Source organism: Nelusetta ayraudi, unplaced genomic scaffold, assembly GCF_046127955.1.
Source record: "Nelusetta ayraudi isolate G7.1 ecotype Tasmania unplaced genomic scaffold, CSIRO-AGI_Nayr_v1 ptg000088l, whole genome shotgun sequence".
Lineage (NCBI taxonomy): Eukaryota > Metazoa > Chordata > Actinopteri > Tetraodontiformes > Monacanthidae > Nelusetta > Nelusetta ayraudi.
Genome location: NW_027466138.1, coordinates 1,269,242 through 1,292,104, shown reverse-complemented (window position 1 = coordinate 1,292,104; position 22,863 = coordinate 1,269,242). Strand labels below are relative to the sequence as shown.

At 47.8% G+C, this 22,863-nt stretch overlaps 2 protein-coding genes across 2 annotated transcripts; one reads left to right on the top strand and one right to left on the bottom strand.

The window, feature by feature from the left end:
- Positions 1-8,999: 8,999 nt before the first annotated feature.
- On the bottom strand, positions 9,000-11,730 carry skia (v-ski avian sarcoma viral oncogene homolog a). Its single transcript, XM_076045920.1, has one exon. The coding sequence runs from the start codon at positions 11,129-11,131 to the stop codon at positions 9,947-9,949; it is 1,185 nt and encodes a 394-aa protein (XP_075902035.1). The 5' UTR covers positions 11,132-11,730; the 3' UTR covers positions 9,000-9,946.
- A 7,124-nt stretch (positions 11,731-18,854) lies between these two features.
- LOC142901449 (uncharacterized) lies at positions 18,855-22,834 on the top strand. The gene is made up of 4 exons (XM_076045965.1): positions 18,855-19,090; positions 20,456-20,609; positions 21,294-21,766; positions 22,389-22,834. The coding sequence occupies exons 1-4, from the start codon at positions 18,948-18,950 to the stop codon at positions 22,459-22,461; spliced, it is 843 nt and encodes a 280-aa protein (XP_075902080.1). The 5' UTR covers positions 18,855-18,947; the 3' UTR covers positions 22,462-22,834.
- The last annotated feature ends 29 nt before the right edge of the window (positions 22,835-22,863 follow it).

Genomic DNA, 22,863 nt, shown 5'->3' with positions numbered 1-22,863 from the left:
AGGAGTCGCTGATCAAATAAAACATTTTATACCTGACCAGACTGCCAGAGAAGGAGAAGAAACAAGTCATAATATCGATGTCATTGCCACAACAACTGGCTGTTGTTCAATCAGCGGATGGAGGGCCAAGCTGCAGCCGCAGCAGCAGCAGCAGCAGCAGCAGCGCAAAAGAGGGAGAAAACATCCAGGAGGAAACCATATTAAATGACGAGAGGCAGTCAGTGTAACGGCTCGCCGGCTTCCTTCAGAGACAAATCGAATGGAATGAATCCTTTGGGGGGAGGGGGGGGGGGAGCAGAGGCTCGCTGGCGGCTTCAGTCCTAGAAAGTGGTGGTGGGGAGACGAGGATTGTCGCTGCAATAATGCTGGTGGGAAAAGTGTGACCGCTGTGCAAACCACACACACACACACACACACACACACACACACACACACACACACACACACACACACACACACACACACACACACACACACACACACACGTGTCTGCCTTAATCCCCCGCAGAGCCATGCAGACAACCAGCAGTCATGCCTGTGGGGAAGAGGAGGGGGGCGGGGCAAGGTTCAGCTGCATCCCTTAACCTTTGTGTGTGTGTGTGTGTGCGTGTGTGCGTGTGTGCGTGTGTGCGTGTGGATAATTAAACAGGGCAGACAGATGAGCCCAGTGAGAAGGCTAGAGGTCATATGGGATAAGTCAGCTTGTCCAACAAACCCCAACCCCCTTCCACACACACACACACACACACACACACACACACACACACACACACACACACACACACACACACACACACACACACACACACACACACACACACACACACACACACGGCAGACATACACAAATGGCAGTGTGCCTCGCGTACGCCGATGACGCGCTGCTCGTGTTCACTCTTTTGAAGGAGGAGCCTGGAAATAACTGTCACTTCGACCAGCAGTGGTTCGGACACGGTTCTTGCCACACGTTTCGTTTCGTCTTCAGAGACTCACAATTCTATTAATTATCCGCCACAGTCTTGGAAAGGTCCATTGTCTGCTTTGTTTGAGCGCCGCCAGTGCTCGTTCGCCACCGTCTGAATAGAAGCGGGTGAAAGCCAATTCGTCTAATCTGGAATTTTATTGACGGCGTGTTTATATTAAAACAGCAGTGAGCTTCGCGGGTGTGGCAGAGGGCGGCAGGGTGCAGAGAAGCAGGGGGGGAGAGTGGGGTCGTCTGAAGCAGGGGGAGCGAGTCTGGGCCTGACGAACCAAAGAAACACAAGATGACGGCCGGAGGAGGGATCTACTTCTCTGCTTCCCGCACATTGTTTCATTTAGTGTCTGCACAGTTGCCCAAACCCAGGCTGCATTAATCCCGGATATTGGCCACTTGGAGGGGTGGAGCGGTCAGAGATGGTCTGGGGGGGGACGCACTTCGACCACATGGTGCACCTTCCTTTCAAACATTTCAGTCTCAGAAGCAAAGCGAGGCCTGAGTCTACTGAGGCCGTAGCTTCTCTCACACTCGCACTCATCTTCCACCCTGACTTCCTGACAAATTGCCGCTGAGGTGTGGCTGCAGCTTCACAAAAGCTCTCCCAGTTTGCTCTCTTCCTGCCCCACAGCAGCCTTTAACCCTGATTTCCAGTCTGCGCCGGTGGAACTGGTTGCAGGCCTGTCATTTCAACCCTCCCAGAACCACTTCCACTCACTCCTCTTTCAGCAGCTCAGCCCAGGCCTCCATTATACACCAGTGGTGATAACCAGACCAAGGTTAGAATGTCATTTGAGGTCCAGGACAAAGTCGCCCTGCTGGATCAATAGGGCAGGTCTGTCCACCTCCTGATTAATCTAGTTTAAGATTAACTCATCCTGCCTTTCACAGAACTGACTAGACGCGGTGATTCAGAGAAGACTAATGGACTGCAGATGTTAACACAATGTGGTGCGAGGAAGCGTCAATTTCATACAATATTGAGGCTGATTTTCTGTATTTACTCTCCTCTTGTCCATCCTAAAACACTGATTGAAAAACACTGTTAAAGTCGAAATTTCAATTGCACTCCCAAGTCGTCGGAACAGAAACAAATTGCTCAAAGACCATTTGTGCGAAAACGACATTTGGATAGAAAGATTTTTAGAATGTCAAGTGGAGACTGCACAACCTTCTCCGATTGTTTCAGGACTGGACAGCAGCAGCAGCAACGATGGAAGTAGCAGGAAAGAGGCACAAAGCAGAGGACAGATAGAGGATGGAGGAGGGGAAGAGAGGGAAACAATGAGCACTAGTCCATGACTCAGGCGCTTTGGGAGCGCTGATCAGCCCACAGTAGAGGGGGTTGGTGGTGGTGGTGCTTTATCACCTCTATCTGTCCCACAATCACAGATCCACAGCTGATAGTCGCCACAAAGGAGGTGACAATGGCTGGTGAGCCAGCGGACAGGCAGCGGACAGCCAGCGGTCTACCCCAACACCAACTACCTCACACTCTTCCAACAAAGCTGCTTCTTCTTCTTCCAAGAGCTCTCGGGGAGTCACCTTTCCACATGGCTGAGGCCGAGTCATTGTGAGTCCACATGCAGAAAAAAAAGGACAACAAAGGAGCTCCCTCAAAGCCTGGCCTGCCTTCACCACAACAGAAAACACAACTTAAGCCTTTTCAGACTTGATGTCAATGGCTGGCCCTGCACTGGCTGCCCAGGCCCTGTGCAGGCAGCTCATCAACATGGCTTTTTATTTCATTTCTCAAAGGGTGTATAGGAGGATTTAACGTGTTCCCGGCGTGAACTCTGCAACAATTTTAGCTACACTCAATCATCTCCCTTTGTTTCAGCCATGGGCTGCATGGACACAGTGGAAAAATGTGCTGACTAGGTTGCGTTGAGAAAAATCACAATGTTCCAAAAGCCAAATTGAAATTCTATTGTCAGTAGCTGTGTTTCCATTCCCCCGTCCCGCGAGAGTCCACTTTGAGGAGGACGGAGGTACAAAACATTTTACCGTTTCACTGGTCGTACCTCACGTCCGCTGACGTGTCAATGCGAAAAAAGTCTTTCCATGACACTTTTGCGATAGACCTCTATATGGATACGTCTGAAAAACCATCTCATGAGAGCGTCAAAACCTTTCAGTCATATTTGAGGTTTTACCAACTTTAGCGGTTTCCATCACCAGGTTTTTTTATTGCCATATTTAGGTTTTGTGCAATTTTAGGGGTCATGGAAATTCAGCTGGTGTCGCACAAATATTGTAAAACCTTCGTCCTGAAAATTTTTGTTGACAATTGTTGAGCTTAGATGTCAACAAAGCCATTTAATAGCCGTTAAGTCGATGCAAAACTAAAAATCTGTACGTGCCAATGCTGCTGCCTATCTATGCGATCGACAGACTGTGGCAAAGCTGCCGCGGTGACTTGGCGGCTCGCTCACTTCGGGGCAGGAACGGTGCCAGTTCAATCAGAAATAAGATTAGTCGAGCTTATTATTGGCTTGAGAATCTCCTGCATCTGCCTGCCTGCCTCTACCTACCGGTGGGAGGATATTCTGGGCCACGATGGAAGTTGGGCCACACAATGCTAACCCAACTGACGAGTCGGAGTGCGTTTCTGTCTGACTTCCGTACTCATTATAAGACTATGGAAGTATTGCGGGGGTGGAATCTCAGAGCTGTGTGGATGTCTGTGCTTGTGGATTTATGTGAGTGTGTGTGTGTGTGTGTGTGTGTGTGTGTGTGTGAATGGGGGTGGGGGAAAGCATCACTGTGGGAGACGGGCAGATGGGGATGGAAATGAGTAGGCCGTGAGCTCATGCTAATCTCCTCCCACAGCTCCTACAGCTGATCTGAGCTGCAGAGTGTGCATGCAAGGCTCCCAACCACTCGCACGCACGCTCGCTTGCTCGCCCGCCCGCCCGCCCGCAACAACTGCGAAATCCCATCCACTGGAGCAGCACTCGGCGCCTCAGCCACGAGTCAAACCGGGCTGGGGAATGCCTCTCATGCAAATGTCGCAATTAGTCTCAAGGTGCAACGTTTCAGACGAGACGCAGAGTCAAGCAAGAGCGGCGACGTTCGCTTCATTACATCACGGATGCAAATCTAATGTGTGTGTGTGTGTGTGTGTGTGTGTGTGTGTGTGCATTTACGCTGTGTATCCACAGAGGGAGAGTCTCGCAGATTCATCAGACAGCCATCTGCCCCCCGTGGGAGTCAGTCAGCCGCAACCCAAGAGGAGAGGAGGGAGGAGAGGAGGGAGGGGAGGGGAGGGGCCGGGCCGGGTCACCCCCATTATTTGCAGAGGTAAAGGTCGCGTGGCGCTGGCTGCTCTCTCAAACACACGGGTGCACGACGGGGGTGGGGAGCGACCGGGCACCCCCACAAGACAAGGCTGCCGTCATACAAAGAGCAGTGGGCTGACGCAGCACAAACGACACCCGCAGCCCTCCACTCACACTCACACTCACAGTCAGCCTCGCTCTGTCTCATTTTTTTTTTTTTGCTTGTTTGTTTTACAAGCATTTACAGTTTAGATCGCGGTGATGGAATGAATGAAAACTCTTCAGATGTGTTGATTGTTACGCTTTTGTACCGGTCAGACTGGCGTGTGGAAGCAAAGACTGTTGCTGTTCCTGCAAATGAGGAAGACTCTCCAGCACTGCAAGCCAGGCTGTGAAAGGGGAACATTTCAGAACATGGAGCTCAAAGCTCCATGAGCAAACAAAGTGGTAGTAGTGGGAAGGCTCCCTGGATGTGTGTGTGTGTGTGTGTGTGTGTTGTGTGTGTGTGTGTGTGTGTGTGTGTGTGTGTGTGTGTGTGTATTATATACATTTTCCGTTGTCCCCATCCATCACGGCTCTGAGAGCAATGTTCTCGTGTCCATTATCGTTTGCAAATGCAAATTCTGTGTGATGCTGGAATTTGGAGGGCTTAATATTGCGTCATATTCAGTTGGAGGGTGTCGATGGGTGGGGGGGGCGGGGGGGTTTAACAGACAGGCTGGCTGTGGCCATGTGTGTGGATGAATATTTCAGAGGGTCTCTCATTAAAAAAACACACCGGACATCGCTGCCTCTGTAACCTATCATCAATATTCAAAGACTAGAAAAAAAAAAAAAGTGATGGCGCGCCGTTCACAAGCCAACAGAACAGGCGGCAGCACACCTGGAGGAGGTCAGTGGGTTCCTGCCTTCCGTGCCGGCCCGACAATAATCCCAGCGAGACACGCACAAGGTTCCTTCCAGGACTTAAGAATAGCTGCGATAAGCTGAGTGTGCTGCTTGGTTCCACGCTCTATCAGAAGCCCATGAATATTCTGCCTGCTGGGAGGGAGGGAGGGAGGACTTCATCTCCACGCCGCCTCCTCGGCTCCTCGGACACGCTTCCCTCTGAGCGTTGCGTGCACCGCTCGCCCAGACAGTTTGCACGCACGGCTGCCTAAATATACGTCGACAGCGGCAGACTTCCTGGGGAACCTTGATCCAACTTTGTCCAAACGGCCGGCGGTTTTAGTGGCCGTCTCGTTTTTTTTTCTCTCGTATGTCATTTCAGCACAAAGGCAGAGCACAAGCAACCTCTTTCATTACACGTACACATATAGAGCCGGCCCAGCCGGCGTCACGTGGTGCTGATGGTGGCAGAAGCCGGGAGGGGCCTGACAAAGGAGATTTAAGTCATAATAGGTAATAATTAGCTCGATAATTTACCTTCCGAGGTCAGAATCTCTCTCACAAAGGTGACCTGGCCAAGAGCAAACAAAGCAAACTATCACAGTATATTGAAATCATTTTTCAAAGAGGGGACGTTAACACAAGGTCCAGGCAGGCAGTCAGGTGCAGGTATAAATATGTAAAATTGTATTTTTAGACAATTTAACCCAGAGTGCAGATTGCAAAGGGTGAGTTGACCACACTGGACACCTGTTCTGCTAGAAGCTGGAGTGAGTTTAACCATATTCACTAAATAGCTGTTCATCGAGGACAGCAATGATATGGAGTGTTTTCAACTCTCTTCCAAAAGATACATATTTGTGTAGTGGGGGGATGGGAGAAACTTAGATATTTATATCCAACATGCTGCCTGCACATCTATAATTTGAAAAGCACATAATGTAGTTTTCAACAACATTTTCAAACTCCATTCTTTCATCCGTTATGCACAATTAGGCTGCAGCCGGGAAAGCACCCTGTTGCTCACAGGACTGCAGAGACTTTGAAACAAAAACAGCTTGTGGAAGGAGGACACGCATTATCACAATAATCACTGCGCTTCATTCCTTCTCTGCTGCTACTTCAAACGCAGTTTTCAGAAACACAAACCCTTGCCGCATTTATCTCCTGGACTTTTTTGGTCAAAAATCCTTGCAGAAAAATGTTTTGTTTTTTTTTCCCATGACAAGGGAAAAGAAAGAGACAAAGGTTGACTTTCTAAACAAAGATACTATTTACCATCTCAGAAACAGTACCGTACAGCAATAATCCATCCTTTCAGGTCAACCAAAACATCTGCTTTTTGGGGTCAGACACTGTGCTCCAATAGCAAGCCAGCGATCGGTACTACATGGACACACACACACACACACACACACACACACACACACACACACACACACACACACACACACACACACACACACACACACTTCAATGAGCTCTAGAAACAATGGAGTTTTCAATCACATGTAACATAAAGACACTTGAGTCGATATGGCATTGATCTCTTCAAGCGTCACTCATCCTTCTCAGTGTAACTGACTGACTCGTGACTCGTGAGTTGGTCCAACCCAATCAGCGTCTCTCGCCATTTCACAGCACGAGAGGACAAAACCCCAGAAAGAGAGAATTTGTTGCATTCAAAAGGGCAAAAACAGAGCAGGAATAAAGTATAGTTGGACAGCGGCCATTGAAATGCACAGCGACCAGCTGTTGTCCCGTCCACTTCACTGACATGGCTGGCTGTCAGCAAGCTTAGCCAGCACTGCGCCTTGCATATGAAACAGGACATGGGCCTATATCCCCTTGGGGAGTTAACTTCCTCTCGGCTCCCACCGCCGCTGCCCCACCTCCCTCCTGAAACAAGCAGCCCCTTCAGCTGGAGGCCAGAGATCCCCGGCAGCAGCGGGGGCTTCTCGGAGGCGGGGGTAGTTTGGAAGTAAAAGAGGAAGTTTCAGCTCCTGCACATTATAGGAATTGGCAGTGGCGTGTTTTGAGCGCAATGCTTTGGAAGCAGCCCCAGGAAGGAAGAACAGCCGTCCTGTCTGTTTTCCCACTGAGCGGTCAGATTACTGCTGAGCGTTTTGTACAATTTAACACAAGACCAAAGATAAACTAAAAAAAACTAGCAGACTATAACGTGAGCATAATACGCAGCAGAAAACCAAACCGTGACTTTTGCCCCGCTACTGTGTTCTCTCTGCCGACCGTAACCCCAGCAAATTATTACAGCTTCTGAACCAGACTTGGAGAATAGTCCGGACTTTCCTCCATTCTCTCAACAGCAGACAACACAGACAATGGGCGCATGCACAGCATACTGGAGTGAAGACTGCTTGTGTGAAATTTCCTGGAATGGAAGCCGACATTGTCTTCTGAAAATGTTTCATGGCGCACAGCGTCGAGTTGCATCATCCTGACCAGAGCGACTGAGGCTTCTGTGAGGCGCTCGCCGTCTATCGAGCAAGAAAGTCACATAAAAATTGTAAACACTCTACTTTAATCCCGGCCAGCGCCTCCCTCGCCTTTCAATTCCACACACACACACACACACACATTGCAGAATTCACCTTCGCCTTGAGGGCCAAGAATCATAAAGTCAGAAACATGCTAAATCTACAGCCACAATCTTTGTCTAAACATCCTGATGCGGAAAGCCGCTGATTATGTGCGCCACCCACACGTCCACACTTGCATGCACGGATACATTCCGCACAAAAAATTTCCGCGCTAATGTCAATAGTTCAATAGCTCAGTCTGTGCACTTGATTATTTTTGCACCAAACAGCAAACAACAGTGTTTTAAGTTTCAACAAATTACCAAAAAAAAAAGCAAAGATCAGACTGAAAAAAAAGCTGCCCTATGATTCACATTTCTGCACAAGTCTGAAGGAAGAAGCTCTCACAAGAGCGTCTGCGAGGAGGGAAGTGCTGCAATATTGCTTCCGGTGTCTGTCTGCATGCGAGACTGCAGCTAACACTTTTGAAACGTCTTATTAATATTCACGGAGACGCCTAGTTCCGCCACTGACAGGCTCACACAGATGAGGGCATTTTTTTTTCTCCTTCCTGCGAGCGGCTCGGCGCGGCGAGAGAGTGTGAGCGAGTGAGAGAGAGAGAGAGAGAGAGAGAGAGAGAGAGAGAGAGAGAGAGAGAGAGTGCGACGCAATTCTAGCACTTTGCCTCACATCCTCCAAGACGCTTTTTAAAGTGGCCGGGCTTGGCTGGTGCAGAAATGTGCTGACAAAGGCGAGCTCTGTTGCCATACGTTTAGCAATATTCCTCAAGTCCTACCCAGCATGTATTCCCCTCATTAGCGTTTCTTCAAAACCCCCGCTACTTGGTGTCGGGGGGGTGTGGGGGGGTGGAGGGGTTGTAGTCGAGAGAGGGGAAGAAAAAAAAAGTGAAGCGGAGGCTCAAATGAGCCTTGGGCTTAACACTTGGGTGCCCTGTCGGCACTTTTAAAAATAGAGAGGCCCCTGAAAGTGGGGCTCCTCGAGGTGTGCCCACTCCAGTCTGAATGAAAGTGTGTGCCAAGAGTGGGCATTCACCATGCATGGCGGGGCTGTGGGGCTCTCCACCACTTCAAGGGTCTTCAAGGATTTTCTTTTTCTTTGGCCCAGTCCTGTGAAAGCAGCCTGAGGGAGGCGGCGGGGCGGGCGAGGAGGAGAGGAGAGGACTGCTTGTAAACACTTGTGTGGTTGCTTTCTGTGCCACACCAACAAGTCTACAGTCACTTGTAGCCCACCTAGGTTCCATCAAATTGCAGCTGAAAAAAACAAAAAGCAGTTTGGAGCGAGGGGCTGATTGGTGAGTGTGTTGATGTCAGAAGTGGGTGGCTTGCCGAGGGTAGGTGGATGTTTGGTGGTGGTGGTGGTGGTGGGAGTGTTTGCTGAATGCTCCCCTTTGTTGGGATCATATTATGTTTCCACCACAATACTTCTAAACCCTGCTTCATCAACTCCATTCATGTGTAACAGTTCATGCAAATGGCTGCAGTGGCCTTTTCCCTGTGCGAGAGGTGGGGGGTGGGATCCTTTTATCATTCTACCACCCAACTACACTCTGCCACAACTCCTGCCTGCCTGCCTGCCTGATTACAGGTTAGGGTTCCATCATGTACCTTTCACCCCCTTTCTGTTTAAAAACTCAGCCGCTGAGTCAAACTACAGAGTCGCCTTATAGGTTGAACTGGACCATCGCTGGGACGGTTTGTGACCAGCTAGTCGACCAAAGCGCGACCAATGACGCGTTCTCTCTCAGGCCTTTTTTTCCTGTACGACTGGCACGTGACAGTCAAATCAATCGACAAACAATGTCAACACACAGAAAGTCGAGGAGAAATTCCGAAACGCACAACGTCAAATCTATTGGACACTCAAACATTTCAGCTTTTTCTGGTATTCTACAGAAACATATTAGGTAGCAGGCAGCCAACAGTCAGGACAACATGCATCCAGAGAACATGGCAATGACTCTTCGTACGCATTCTCTCCAGAATAAGACAAACATTCAGCGGCTCACGCTGGACACTCACACTTTCCATCAACTCTTTTGTTGACAAACAAGTCCGTATTTACAGTGCGAGCTAATAAAGAGGAACCTGACAGGGTGTTTTGGACTGGTAATGGCTTTGTTGCCACCAGAGGTGTTTTGTTGGGCGAGGCCCAATTAGCAACCATATGTCAATATGCCCTAAGACTGATGACTGAGTGATGAGGCCACAACTGGGATCCATAAAAACACAAACAAACAAGATTCAACACTGAGCTTCTGGGGGGAAAAAATGTAAGCACAAACCAAAACATGTGCAGTGTGCACTCGAGAAATGTCTCTTTTTTTCTATTTTTTTTTTGCATGGAAAATGTCGGAGAGAGGGGTTTAGAAAGCTTGGATTGCCGTGCAGGCAAGAACGATAAGGAAAACTCTGCAGAACACGCGGAGAAGTGAGCAAAAAGTAGGGAAACCCCTTGTAGTTGTGGGCTTGCAGGACGCAGGAGAGACTCACCCTGGACGTCGCCGTCCTCTTGTACTTGTTGGCAAAGTCAAATTTGGCCTTGATGTCGTCCAGGACGTGCTCCAGGCGGGCCTTCTCCTCTTTCCCCGTGTAATCCTGCCCCAGCAGCACGTACGCCCTCCAGTTGGCCGAGTCGAAGCCCCAGTGGCAAGTCCTGTTCTCCAGCGCCTTGTGACTGTGCACCACGAACTTGTTGGTGGGGTACATGAGTCTGCAGTCCAGGCACTGGATGCACGCCGCGCCGGGGCTGGTGTACAGCTCCGGCACGAACAAGCCCTTGCACTTGCCGAAGCACTCGTGGTAGACTCGGAAGCTCCTCTCGGTCAGCTCCAGCTCCAGCGGGCCTCCTCCAGCAGCTCCACCGCCGGCGCTCAGCTCCTTCTTGCAGCGCGGCGGGTAGGCGCCGCCGTAGATGAGGGCGTTGCACAGCCGCTCGGCGTCCGTCTTGGTGATGAGGCCGCAGGACGGCGCCGAGAAGGGCAGGATCCCCATGACTTTGAGGATCTCCAGCTGGTCCGCCGTGCACCGCGAGCAGTAGATGTGCAGCTCGTCGCACACGGCGTTGATCTGCTGCAGGCTGAAGTCCCGCAGCACCGTGTTGAGGATCTGCGGCAGGCACAGGCGCTTCTCGCCGCCGACCACGAAGCAGGAGATGGTCTCGCTCTCCAGCACCGTCTCGCAGCGCTCCGTGGAGCGGTCCGACGGGATGAAGAGCGGGCCCGGCATCACCGGCGCCGGCAGATGCTGGAGCACCGGCGGCGGCTCGGGGGGCTCCTTGCCGTCCTTCTTGAACAGGAGCTCATGTTGCCACCGGGCAGAGAACGCCGCCGGTCCGCCCAGCGAGCTCATAGAGCTGAGGTGGAACTGCTTCAGAGTTTGTTGCAGTCCCGGGTGAGGCTGGAAGCTCTGCCGACTTACAGTCTCCATGTTTTCTCCCCCGCAACTTTAGAAGCGTAAATCCCACTCGTCGTCGTCGCCGTCTTGGTCGTCGTGTTGGTCGGGGCTTGGTGAGTGTCTCTCCGCTGCTGCCGAGCCTGGTGGTGGTAAATCCACGGGGTCCCACCACTGAGCCAAATGACGGGGCGCTTCATCAAAACATCCAGTTCGGGTTGGGTGGTGGGTGTTGGGGTGAGTGGCGGGGAGAGAAATGAAGCGACTCCCAGACTTGGCGAGTGAACGCTTGTAACCGCCGCTAGCAGCGAGTGATCGGCGGCTGCTCGCTCCCCGCGCAGCCTCGCTGCCGACTGTCCATAGCCGAGAGAGAGAAAGCGGCGGCGGCTCCCAAAAGTCCCGAGAACAAGGAGGGGGGGTGAGGGAAAAAGTTCCGTTCGACAAATTCCAAAACCGAGTAGGCGAAAAATGGAATAAAAGCGGGGACTTTGTGAGTCGATGCCGCTCGATATAAATATATTTGAGGGAGAAAAAAACAAGGTATTTAAAGGCTCTTTCCGCTGTCGAGGACTGCAGTGAAGCACTCGCTCTGCCCCCGCAGTTCACTCTGACTGGAAGGAGATGAGAAGTCTGACTCGTCCCTCCGCCCTCCGCCCTCCCTCCCCTCCACTCACTTCTCCCCTCCCTCTCGTCTAGGCCGCTCTCCCTCCCTCCCTCCCTCCCTCCCTTCTTCTCTCTCCCTCTCGCTCTCTCTGTGTTTGTGTGTCTGGCTCAGTCATTGAATCGCGGCCAGGAATGTGAGTGACTCTGCAGGCAGGCCGGCAGGCAGGCAGGCAGGCAGGCCGGCCGACCGGGCTCTTCCAGGAACCAACCGTCGCCCCTCTACTGCCCCCACAGAGAGCACCGGAGGGGGAAGAGGAAGGGGAGGAAGAGCCGAAAAGGAAGGAAGGAGATCGGGACGCTGCGTTCAAGTACATTGAGGGGAAGAAGGGGGAAAAGAAATCGAAATTCGTCGTCTGTGAGGGGAGAATCTTGCTCGAGTTGGATAACAGGGGAATGGCGGTGGTGGGGGAGTGGAGAGGGGGTAACTTGCTCCACTTTTTTAAACCCACACAAGGCAAAATTGTTTTGACGTATGCGGTCAACTTTAGAAAAACAATCGAAATCAAAATGTAGCGCATCTTCCCCTTGCTGAATAAAATAACAGCGCATAGCAGCGTTACTGTTTTGGTGGAGAAACTACTAGTATTACTGCTTGATCCTTATGTTGATGTATATTTCCTTTTTAAATAAAGCCGATCGCTTTCTCAAATTCCCGACTGTCATTGTGAGAATTCGTGACAGCCCCCTAAGGTGTTATTAGTTTGATGTGTGATTTTTAACTCGAAGTTAGTCATCATAGCATCTCGTAATCGTTAGTTGTACTGTTATTGTAAGGCGTGGGTTTAAAAAAAAAAAAGATACATAGAAAATGAAACAAAAAAATAACCTCCTTCCAACCCACAAAAGTCACGCAAATATATCAATTAAGCTCAGGTTTCCATGTGTGATGTTAAGAGTTGTGAGTCGGTCACGCGGCAACCACAGTGGTCAAAATTCAAGCTAAACGGGATGTCCGTGACACGTCAGATTTACCATAGTTCCCACGAGCTTTGAACCTAACAGAGGGATTGAGAACGTGGTGGAAAGACAGATGGAGACTGAGAGGTTGGACACATTTAGTTCTGGACGAGGAAACGCACTGTCAGTGCGACACGCTGTGTGTCTTGTCTCCCTTCTGTTCTAATGTGTTAAAATTGTTTGGCAAGTGTTGTCGAGAAAACAATGTGCTGGAGACCCCGAGAGACAGATCTTGCTAATAATATGAAAAGGGAAGATTTTGTTTCTTTTTTTTTTTCTCATGAAAAAAAAATTGTCTGACCACAATCACTTTAGAAACAAAAACACATTTTACGTTGTGAATCTTTTTTCTTTTCCCCCCCCCCCCCCCCCCCTTCCTTTTTGGGTTCGGGTTTGCTTGAATTCAGACCACTCGTTGCAAAATACAATACTGTATTCAAATTATAATCAGTCAGGAGTTATTTGTCTGAACGTAAACCAAAAGCCATAAAGGCCCAGACCCAGGAGGTCCAGAGCAAGTTCACCTCCAACAGTGATCAGCATTGGCAGTTTCTTGTTCCTGTGGCGCCTCCTACCCAAACACTGCTGTAACTGCATCCTGTTTGCACGTGCCCAGGCCCAGGCGCAGGCCGAGGAACTAATCAAATGCAGCGTTTATGAAAGGACATAGGGCTTTTTGTTTGTTTCATTTATAGACACCCACACATACGCCATAATGCAAAAAAAAAAAAAAAAAAAGTGAAGAAGGCACCGGTAGGAAAAATAAACAGTTTGTTTAGTTCATTATGTGTACAGATGCAGGCACTTGGCACAGGGAGAAGAGAAAACTTGGATCAGCTGCTCCAGATTTCTGCAAGACACAATGTTCACTATGGCACAATGTCAGCCAGCATGAAGAACTTTGGGTTGGGCTTGGCAGATATGCTGTAGAATATACCTGTCATTGCTGAGGAAAGTCTTTGATGCATTGAACATATGTGGATGTGTTTGAGTCAAGGCTGGCGCCGCTGTAAAACAAAGTCAAAGCCTTTGAAAAGGGGGCCAGACTGAGTCGTTACTGGGGGCTGCTGGCTTCTTGGATGCATTGGAGCTCCATTATTTCTCACTCCAAGTGTTAATTCAGTGTTAATAGTGATCAGTGTCCCTTTGTAACTGAATACTCATTAGTGGTTGTAATTTATTCCTCAGAATTGACTTAATAAACCCAACAGTCAAGCTGAAATGTGCTGTATCCGTGCTTTGATCCACAATAAAAAAAACTATAAGAACTTACTAGACAAAGTGTGTGTGCGTGTGTGTGTGTGTGCGCCCAAGCTCAACTGAAGACAATACTTGCGACATATGAAAACTTGTGACTTGTGACTTGTGACTTGTGACAAGTGAAGTACTTGTGGCATATCTCAGCAGAAAATGCCCTTCTGCAGGGCAGCACATCATTCTCAGAAATACCTTGACAATCAACTGTCGGCGATACAACAGGGTCCCAGTTAAAATGCAGGCCACCCTCTGCTGCCGCCTCTGCCTTTAAAGAATAACATTTACACTATGCATATTTAACCATAAAATTACGAGCCATTTCTCAGACTGTATTCATGGTAATTACCCAAAGTATTTCTTTCCATCACTGTAGACTGGAGCCAGGATGTGGGTTGTCAAGATTTATTCGAAGAGAATGACATTTTCGGTCAGAATTGCTCAGCGCGCTCGGCCTGGAGACATCCTGGTGTCAGTTGCATACTGCTGGGCCTCGTACCACCGTGCCTGAGCACAACCATAGCATGAGGCCACTAACAATGGCTGCTCGTTTAGCAGATGTCTCTGAAAAGTTGAGAAATGATAAACAGATGTTCTTGAACAATTCTATTCACGTTTTACAGATCAAACAAGTGTTATTGTCAAGCAGATACGAGACTGAACAGTGAAATTTACAGGTCTCACTTTCTCAAAACTCAGCAAATACACAATCCCACAAATCCAAAAGACTCTTGTTGTGACCTGCCCACTCACCACGCTGTGAAAGAATAACTATTGAATTACTGAAACTACATTCCAGACGTACTGCTGATTTCAGAAGCACCTTTATTCTACATTTTCCCATCTGCAACAACTTTTGTTGAGCAGAAGCTGACGTCTAATCATGGCGGAGTTTGTGGTGGATAGTGACGGTGATTTCTTCGCTAATCCAGACCCACAACTTGATTTGTTTTAGCCTAGTACTAGACTGGTACTAGCCTAGAACTGTGCCACTGAGAGCTTCATGCATCGTAATGTTGCATAATTATCAGTGATCATCTGAAAGCGTGGTGAAATTGCAGGTCACAACTTGTCCACTAGAGCCATTTAAAGTTGTTGGATTGTGTATTTGATGAGTCTTGAGGGAGGGAGACCAATGTGTTGAAAGATTGAAGTTGCTGTCAGTGAAAACCCTTCATGAAAACAAATGAATAAAACCACATATCAGCTATAATAATGTTTGTGTGTTTGGCTTGAACAAGCATTAAGAGATTTCAGGGGAGATAATTTGAATGGTTTCTGACAGTTTTCAGCCACTATTTTCTGGTAAATATCTTCAGAACCCCTCATTGGACCTGCAATGTGTCAAGTTCTGACTACCTAAAATACATCCTTATTCACTCCTCATTACAGATCCCAGAGCTTCTGGGAGCTCAAGTTGGAAAGCTTTGGTCAGACATCAGGCTGCTTACTGTACAACTACCGTACATTTAGATACAACTTTAAGAGCCTTTTCTACGGTAGACCTGGCCGAGTCATATTTCCCCCACTTTCAATTTTTTTTCATGCTAAACAACGCTCGCTGCATCCAGTGTCATTCTAACCCAGGCACGTGAGATTGATGTAACCAATTTACAAGAGCTGAGTGGATGAGCTCCATAGGGGCCAAACATTTTTAGCTTCCCATGGCTCCAGTGTGGTCTGGCTCCACAGGCACAGCAGAATGCTTAAGGACACGCAGGCAGCTCAGTGGAAACCCTTGGGTGTGTTTTCCAAACTCTGAAAGTCCAAGTAAAACCCAGAGTCTAGTTTAGACTAAGAACAACATCAAGACAATCATAATTGATAGGTTTTTGGGAAACCAGAAGAAGTGCCAGTACTAGCACTAGCATTATGAGAATATTTAAATTTAGATGGAGCCTTAGGGTTATGTGAAATAGCACATACACTTTTTTTTTTATACCTATTAGCCACATATAGACAATGTATAGCCAGACTACTGCACTTGACCAAAGCTCTCCTGAAGACCAGCGGGCAGCCGTTGTGTCGTTGTACCTTCACGAGGACCAGATCCAGAACTAGATCTTCATCAGTGCATCTTGGCAGAGGGCACTGACCTGGTATTCAGCCTGGAACAGTGGTTCTCAACTGGTGGAGTCTCAAGATCCACATTTTTTCTTTCCTTATCATGAAGTCGCAACCTAAATGTATTCCACAAAAATAAAAACGCTCGCCCACTTTCTATCACGTCAAGTAAGTAAATTATTAAAATGATTGAATTGTGAATTGTGTTGTGTCCGTCCATCCATCCATCCATCCATCCATCCATCCATCCATTTTCAATAGCAGCTTATTTCTGAGCTCAGGGTGTCGGGGTGGTGTTGGAGCCTCTCCCAGCTGTCATAGGGTGAAGACAGGGTGACACCCTGGACAAGTCGCCAGTTCATTGCAGATTCTATTGTGTGTCCTGTAAAGTAAATGTACAGAATTTATCTATAAACACATATATTTACAAAAAAAAAAAAATGGAAAGTGCCCATGAAGCCGCGACCCAATCAAAACACCTGTGTGACCCACTTTTGGGTCACGGCCCACCCGTTGAGAAACGCTGGCCTAGAATACATATTTGTGATGAATGCTGATGGCACTCACTACTTTATTCTCTTCTCTGCCGTCGCCATGACACCGCAGCACAACACAGAACCACGTGGGATTGTGTGACATAATAGGTTTTTTCCAGGCGCCGGGTTGCCTTTTCCCAGAGTAGCACCATATACCGCAGGTCTGGCCCACTGCTCCGCTTCTTGTCTTCCTTCCCCTATGTGGCTGAGGTGGTCGGCCAGTGTCAGCAAATCGGGAGCAGCGCTGCTGGAATAGTCATCTTGTAGGGCAACGCTTCCAGAAAATGCTCTCACCTTATTTCACAGTGGCAGGTTTTCCCATCCCGCTGTTTCCATCTTTTTGAATAATGCTCTCCTTTTTTCTTCCCTTCCATTCGCTCCAGCTTTCCCTGCTCTTTTTTTCCATTGCATAATTGTAGCCACTCTCTGTTGGCCCTTCTCTCGTGGCCAAAAGCTTAAACGACTTAGAAAGTCCCACCATCAAATATGACTTCAACTTTCCACCTAGCGTGTGCCCGAGCAGAGGGAACAAAGTGTTATCGTTGCAGCGAGCATTCTTGCATGATGTAATTCCGTTCACTGTGCGATAATGACATAATATTTGACACACTTCAAAGTGGAGCACTGTAGCATTTTTTTTTTTTAACACTGTCATTGTGTTGTTTGTCCAGATTTTCAGATCATTTGTACAGTTCATAGGCACCATAGGAGCCATAATTCCAACATGATGAAGCAATTTTTTTTTTTTTTTAGATATATATATATTTTTTCTTTTCAGGAGAAGGGTCAGACTGAGCTCAATTCAGAGAAAGAAGCTACTGGTGCACCCTCCTACAGCTCACAGGTTGCTGGTCTTGGACCATGGGACCTGGTTGGGCACAACCTGAATAAAGAATTCGGTACAAACGACTAGTTCACCCACCACCTGCAGGGGGAGGCTATCAACCAGTGCAGTGTAGACTGGTTGCCAGGCAGCAATGGGGGGCGGAGCCTGCTGACCCCTGGTGGTTCCATCCATCCATCCATCCATCTTCAATACCTGCTTCTTCCTGAGCTCAGGGTCCACCCTGGTGACACCTGGTGGTGGCAGGGTGTTAACCACTGCACCACCGTGTCAAGACTGGTTCCAGTCAAGTGGAAATCAACCCCTCCAGGAGGAAAGAACCACAGCTGGTGTGAGCAGCACCAGATTGAGACAGAGCATTGCTCTGTCTCTGCAAGCAGGCCTTCAAATATGTATTTGACAATGCTTTCTAACTGCTATTAGGCAATTCCCCCAACATAAAATAATATAGCAAGAAAATTTAAGGAAGCTAAAATCAATAAAATACAAAAGAAAAAGGGGACTTATTCAAAAAGGAGTGAGAAGAAGCATAGCAACAACAATATCATTTGATCAGGGTTCTATTCACCAGTTGAACTCATCATTCCAATCTGGTCTAGTTTTTTTTTTGTCAACAAGCATCATTTTGAGTGATAATCTAAATTTAAAAAAATATCTGTTGCATTATATATTTAGTGCCTGTTTTCAGACATAAGTCAGCTTTATTTATAGCACTTTCCATTCAGTGGTCAACTCAGTGTACTTGAAATGTTTTAGAAATTAGGGGGGAAGGAGGTAGAACGTCATCACTCAAACTTCCTGTCACATTTTTGAAAGTTTACTTTTTCATCCAGTCAAAGGAATTAAACAAAAGATCTCATCTTTATCAGGTAGAACTAGAGGCCCCCTCTTAACTCAAAATTTTCGTCACTGATCCAAGGCCAATCATTTAAAATTCAATGGGGCTTTTATTCGGTGCTCACAAAAACTTTTATTTGTGAGGCTTAGTCGCCACGAAGACCCTGTGATTGTAACTAACGTTTGCAATGTGAAGTAGTGCCTCATTCGAAATATTTTCATTCTTAATATTTTATTGAAACTCTCTTTTCCAAGATAGTTTTATTTTTTGTCAATGTGTTCAAATAAATCTTTCCCCTTTCCCCTTTCTCAGTGTTGATGACACATTATACTGTGAACTAGATGAAAAAGATTACTTTAAATGACAAAGGAGTAAAGCGAAAATGTAGTGAACAGTCAAAACGCACACTGCCTGCTGAACACATATCAGTCATCCCCACAGGTCTGTGGTCAGCACCGACATTGCTGGCACAAAATACAATGTGGGCCAAAAATGACTCATTGGTTGAAAAAGTGATTTTAACACAACTGTAGGCGTTGCTTTACGAAAAGGGGTGGGTGGGGGAAACTAGGCGCGACGGACGACCTCAATGATTGGTCGTACTCAATGACGTCACAGCGCAGGAACCAGGAAGTGCTCGTTTCAGGCACCGCCGCGAACTTTCGAAGAGAATGAAGTGATTACTAAGAGAACGGAATGGCCGAGAGCCTGTTGAAGTCCAAACTAAAAAGGAGAAAATTGTCTGCCGAAGGGAAGCAGCTGAAAATCGCATCGAGCGGAACTCAGAACCGAAGTCACAGCGCGTTGTTCTGCTCCAGGGAGTCGGCGCAGCCCAGGAGGTTCGTCTGTTCGCTGTGTGAATGAACTCTAAAGGTTTCCGTACGTCACAGAAAACGGCGAAAACAAACCTTGTGTAATTTCCCCCCACACAAGTCGTTTTGGTCAAAGGCAAATGAGAAACGTTTCGGTGACTTTCCCCCTTATTAATAGAGAATGATTTTCAATATGAAAAAGGTAAATTGCGTCAAAGTGAAATCGGTAAAAGTGTGTGGGAATGGGTGAGAAGTCACCATTTGAGTCTCCTCCTCAATCTCTGCGCACATATTGACATTACAGATACTCCAACAAAATAGAACTCTGAATGGTTGATAATAACTAAGATTAGGAAGTCACTGTTATAATACTATACGTTATCTGATACAGGGCTTAAACGTCTAACATATTGCAATGCAATGTATGTGACAGGGCTGCACAGAAATGGCTCACTTGCAAGAGTGAAGCTTGGCCAAACGATTCAATAACTGCTACTTAACAGCAACAGGGAAGTGGGCAAAAAGTCAAATAAGGAACTGCAACGCGTTAAGTTATGGGCACACAATGTGCATTTGAGAAGAATGAGTGAAATCAAATGTTCAGAGAGCCCCACCTATATTTCAAAATAGATCTCACACTGCAGTAAATTAGAAACAAGTCCCTTCCAGAGCTGTATAAAGGTTCTTAATATTTCACCGCAGTTAGGCGAGCATCAATGTTCCATCTTCTCGCTTTGTTATTTACACAAGCTGACACTGTGCGCCGGATCAAAGAGCACTTTCATAAATAATTTGATTAACGGATTAAAAATGCATACAGAATAATTAAAAAGAGGGGGGAAAAAGCTAAAATGAAAACAGTATCACTCCCATCACCCCACCCTCCGACCCTGCTGGATAATGCAAGATTAAATCTGGAGAGAGAAAACAAAGAAAAAAGAGAGAGGAGAAACATGTTGGATGAAGGCCTGGAAAGAAAGAGGGTTTGGGACCTGGAGTTGTTTTCACTCTTAAATTTGGGATTTCTTCTTTTACCATTAATTGATCAAAGTGTTCTATCATAAAATGTTAAAGACTTTGTGCCAGAGTAAAATATCAATATCAGTGTGCCAAAAAGACACTCCTTTATTTAAAGCAACGGTCCCTCTACCAAATGTTAGGATACTTTTTGAAATTATTTGAACAAATGGCAGATAGCAAAGGCTCCAAAATTGTTGGCAATCAGTATTATTAGTATTAGTTTCCTTTAAAAGAAAGAAGGAAAGAAAACACAGCCCATATTTGTAAAAACAGGCTATGACAGAGAGTGTCTGTGTGTGTGTGTGTGTGTGTGTGTGTGTGTGTGTGTGTGTGTGTGTGTGTGTGTGTGTGTGTGTGTGTGTCACTGTGCAGGTGTGTGTCTCCTGCGGTGGCTGAGTGGTGGAGCAGGGAGCAGCTGACCTCTGTGGAGACCCTGTGGGCTCTGACGCTGCAGTCTGCACTGCCACACCAGGAGGAGCAGCAGTGGCAGCTCGTCCCTCAGCTTCCGCCATGTTCTTCTGCATCGGTACAGTGCCACCACACACCCACACACACACACACACACACACACACACGCACTCTGTCATGGACCATCATACTAGGTGGTCCACTGTAATTAATCCCACCGTATTGTTGATTGAATGACTTCGGTCTGCTGTCCTTCTCAAACATCTTGGCTACAGTTCAGCTGGACCTGGTGTTGGTTGTCACTTGGTGTGTGTTCAGTCAAACTGCTCACTGTCCCTCTGGGGTTTTATACAACTGAGGGAATAACGTCAGCTATGCTTCAGAATGGAATGAAATAGTCTCTTCGGAATAGTGCAGAGCACAAGCTGTTCAGTCTTCTTGTCCTTCCACCAAACTCTTCATCTTCTTCTCTGACACCAATGCATGTCCTGTTTCACCATACCCATGAATCTCCTCTTTGCTCTTCCTCCTTTGCTTATCCATGATCACTTGCAGCACATCCTTCCCTCCCATCTCTCTGCCTTACCAACCTAGCTTAGCACATCAACCATGGTAGACTCTCTGTTGGGCTCCAAGAGGCGGATATTGTGTCCACACCGTCTGCTCCACTTTGCAGTGGCTGATCTCCTTCAGATAAATAGCATGAGATGTACAATATTCATTTTTATTGGACCGTACTGAAAATGTGTCAATGTGTATCAACTTGTTCAGGCTGTGTTTTATTTTTTTTTTGCTACCACAGCGAAGACCCCCACGACTGGCTCCAGATGAGTTGCGCTGGTGTGACCTCAGTGAGGAGGTAGCTCCATTCCCTGAACCCGTCCCAGCTCTTCTGAGAACTTCATCAGGTCCAAATCCCAGCAGCAGCAGCAGCTCCCTGGAGCCGGCCCTGTCAGCACAGACCCCACCTGAAACAGCGGCTCCCTCCGACGCCAGAGCTCATCAGGAGGAGGAGACGACGGCACCTGGCCGCCTCCTCGAGGGTCCGCAGCCTTTTCTCCCTGACCGTGGCAGACAGCCAACATCAGCATCGTGTACAGCTGCAAACAGCCAAGGTTCTGCTGAGGACGCGGCTCAGAGTGAAGAGGTGGTGGTGAAGGCAGGAGGGCCAGTAGGGAGGGAAGTCTGCAGAGACGGAGCAGCAGCAGGAGGAAGAGCAGGAGGAGGAGGAGGTCTGCAGAGCTGCCCCATGTGCCTGCTGGAGTTCCCTGCTGGGTGAGAGACTCACAAGGACCCGAGTGTCTGTTCAGTCCTTTTGCTGCCACCCCTAGAAAAAGAACAGGGCTCAGTATCACCTTACAACACGAAGCTGTCACGTTTTTACATTTTGAATTTGAACGGCAAAACTGGTTTTAGTCAGCACGATGCAGGTTTGCAATATAGAGCGAAATTGCCAATTTTTTATTGTGTTTTAAATATTCCTTGTGGCCAGTGAGAAGAACAACAGAATTACCTTTTGATGTTCGGTTTTGTAACTGTAGACTTTTGTACAACATCCCCAGTTAGTGATGAACAAGAATTCTCATGGATTCCACTTTGACAAAGGTTTGCAGGTAAAACTGAGAGGAAAACAGTGGTTTAGTTTAGAGGTCGACATACTAACACAATGATATTGAATGAATTCATGCTCAACTTTCAATGTAAAGCACATCAACATGTATTTTGCATGCGGGAGCATGGAAGTGTGTGTGTGTGTGTGTGTGTGTGTGTGTGTGTGTGTGTGTGTGTGTGTGTGTGTGTGTGTGTGTGTGTGTGTGTGTGTGTGTGTGTGTGTGTGTGTGTGTGTGTGTGTGTGTGTGTGTTTCAGCGTCTCTCCTTGTTGTTCCTGTCTGGCCAGGTTCTCGCAGATGGAGTGCGACGGCCACCTGGCGCAGTGTCTGTCGGAGGTCAACGTGGACGTGACCTGGTGAGCCAACAGGAAGCTGCCGCCAAGCGCAGATACCTCGCCGTGTGACGCTGCCCTCCTGTGGTGTGGTGAAGCACCCACGCAGGAGGAACCTCACCGCTGGAACACACCTCCAAGCGGTCGACACCAGAACTGATGGCCCGAGCAAGTGAACCAGCCGCTGTTCACACCATGCCATGAGAGAAGTGAGCCAGACTGAAACTGCAGCCTGAAACTGATCTGTGTTCACATCGCACAAGTCCAGTGAGTCATTTCCAGCGGAAACAACACACTCATGGCCAGTGTGTCTTTGCCATCCTGTATGATAGACAGACATATGTATGTATGTGTGTGTGTACGTGTGTGTGTGTATGTGAATTAAAAGTGTTAAAACTTTACCTTCCATGCTACGCTGCTCTCTTTCATT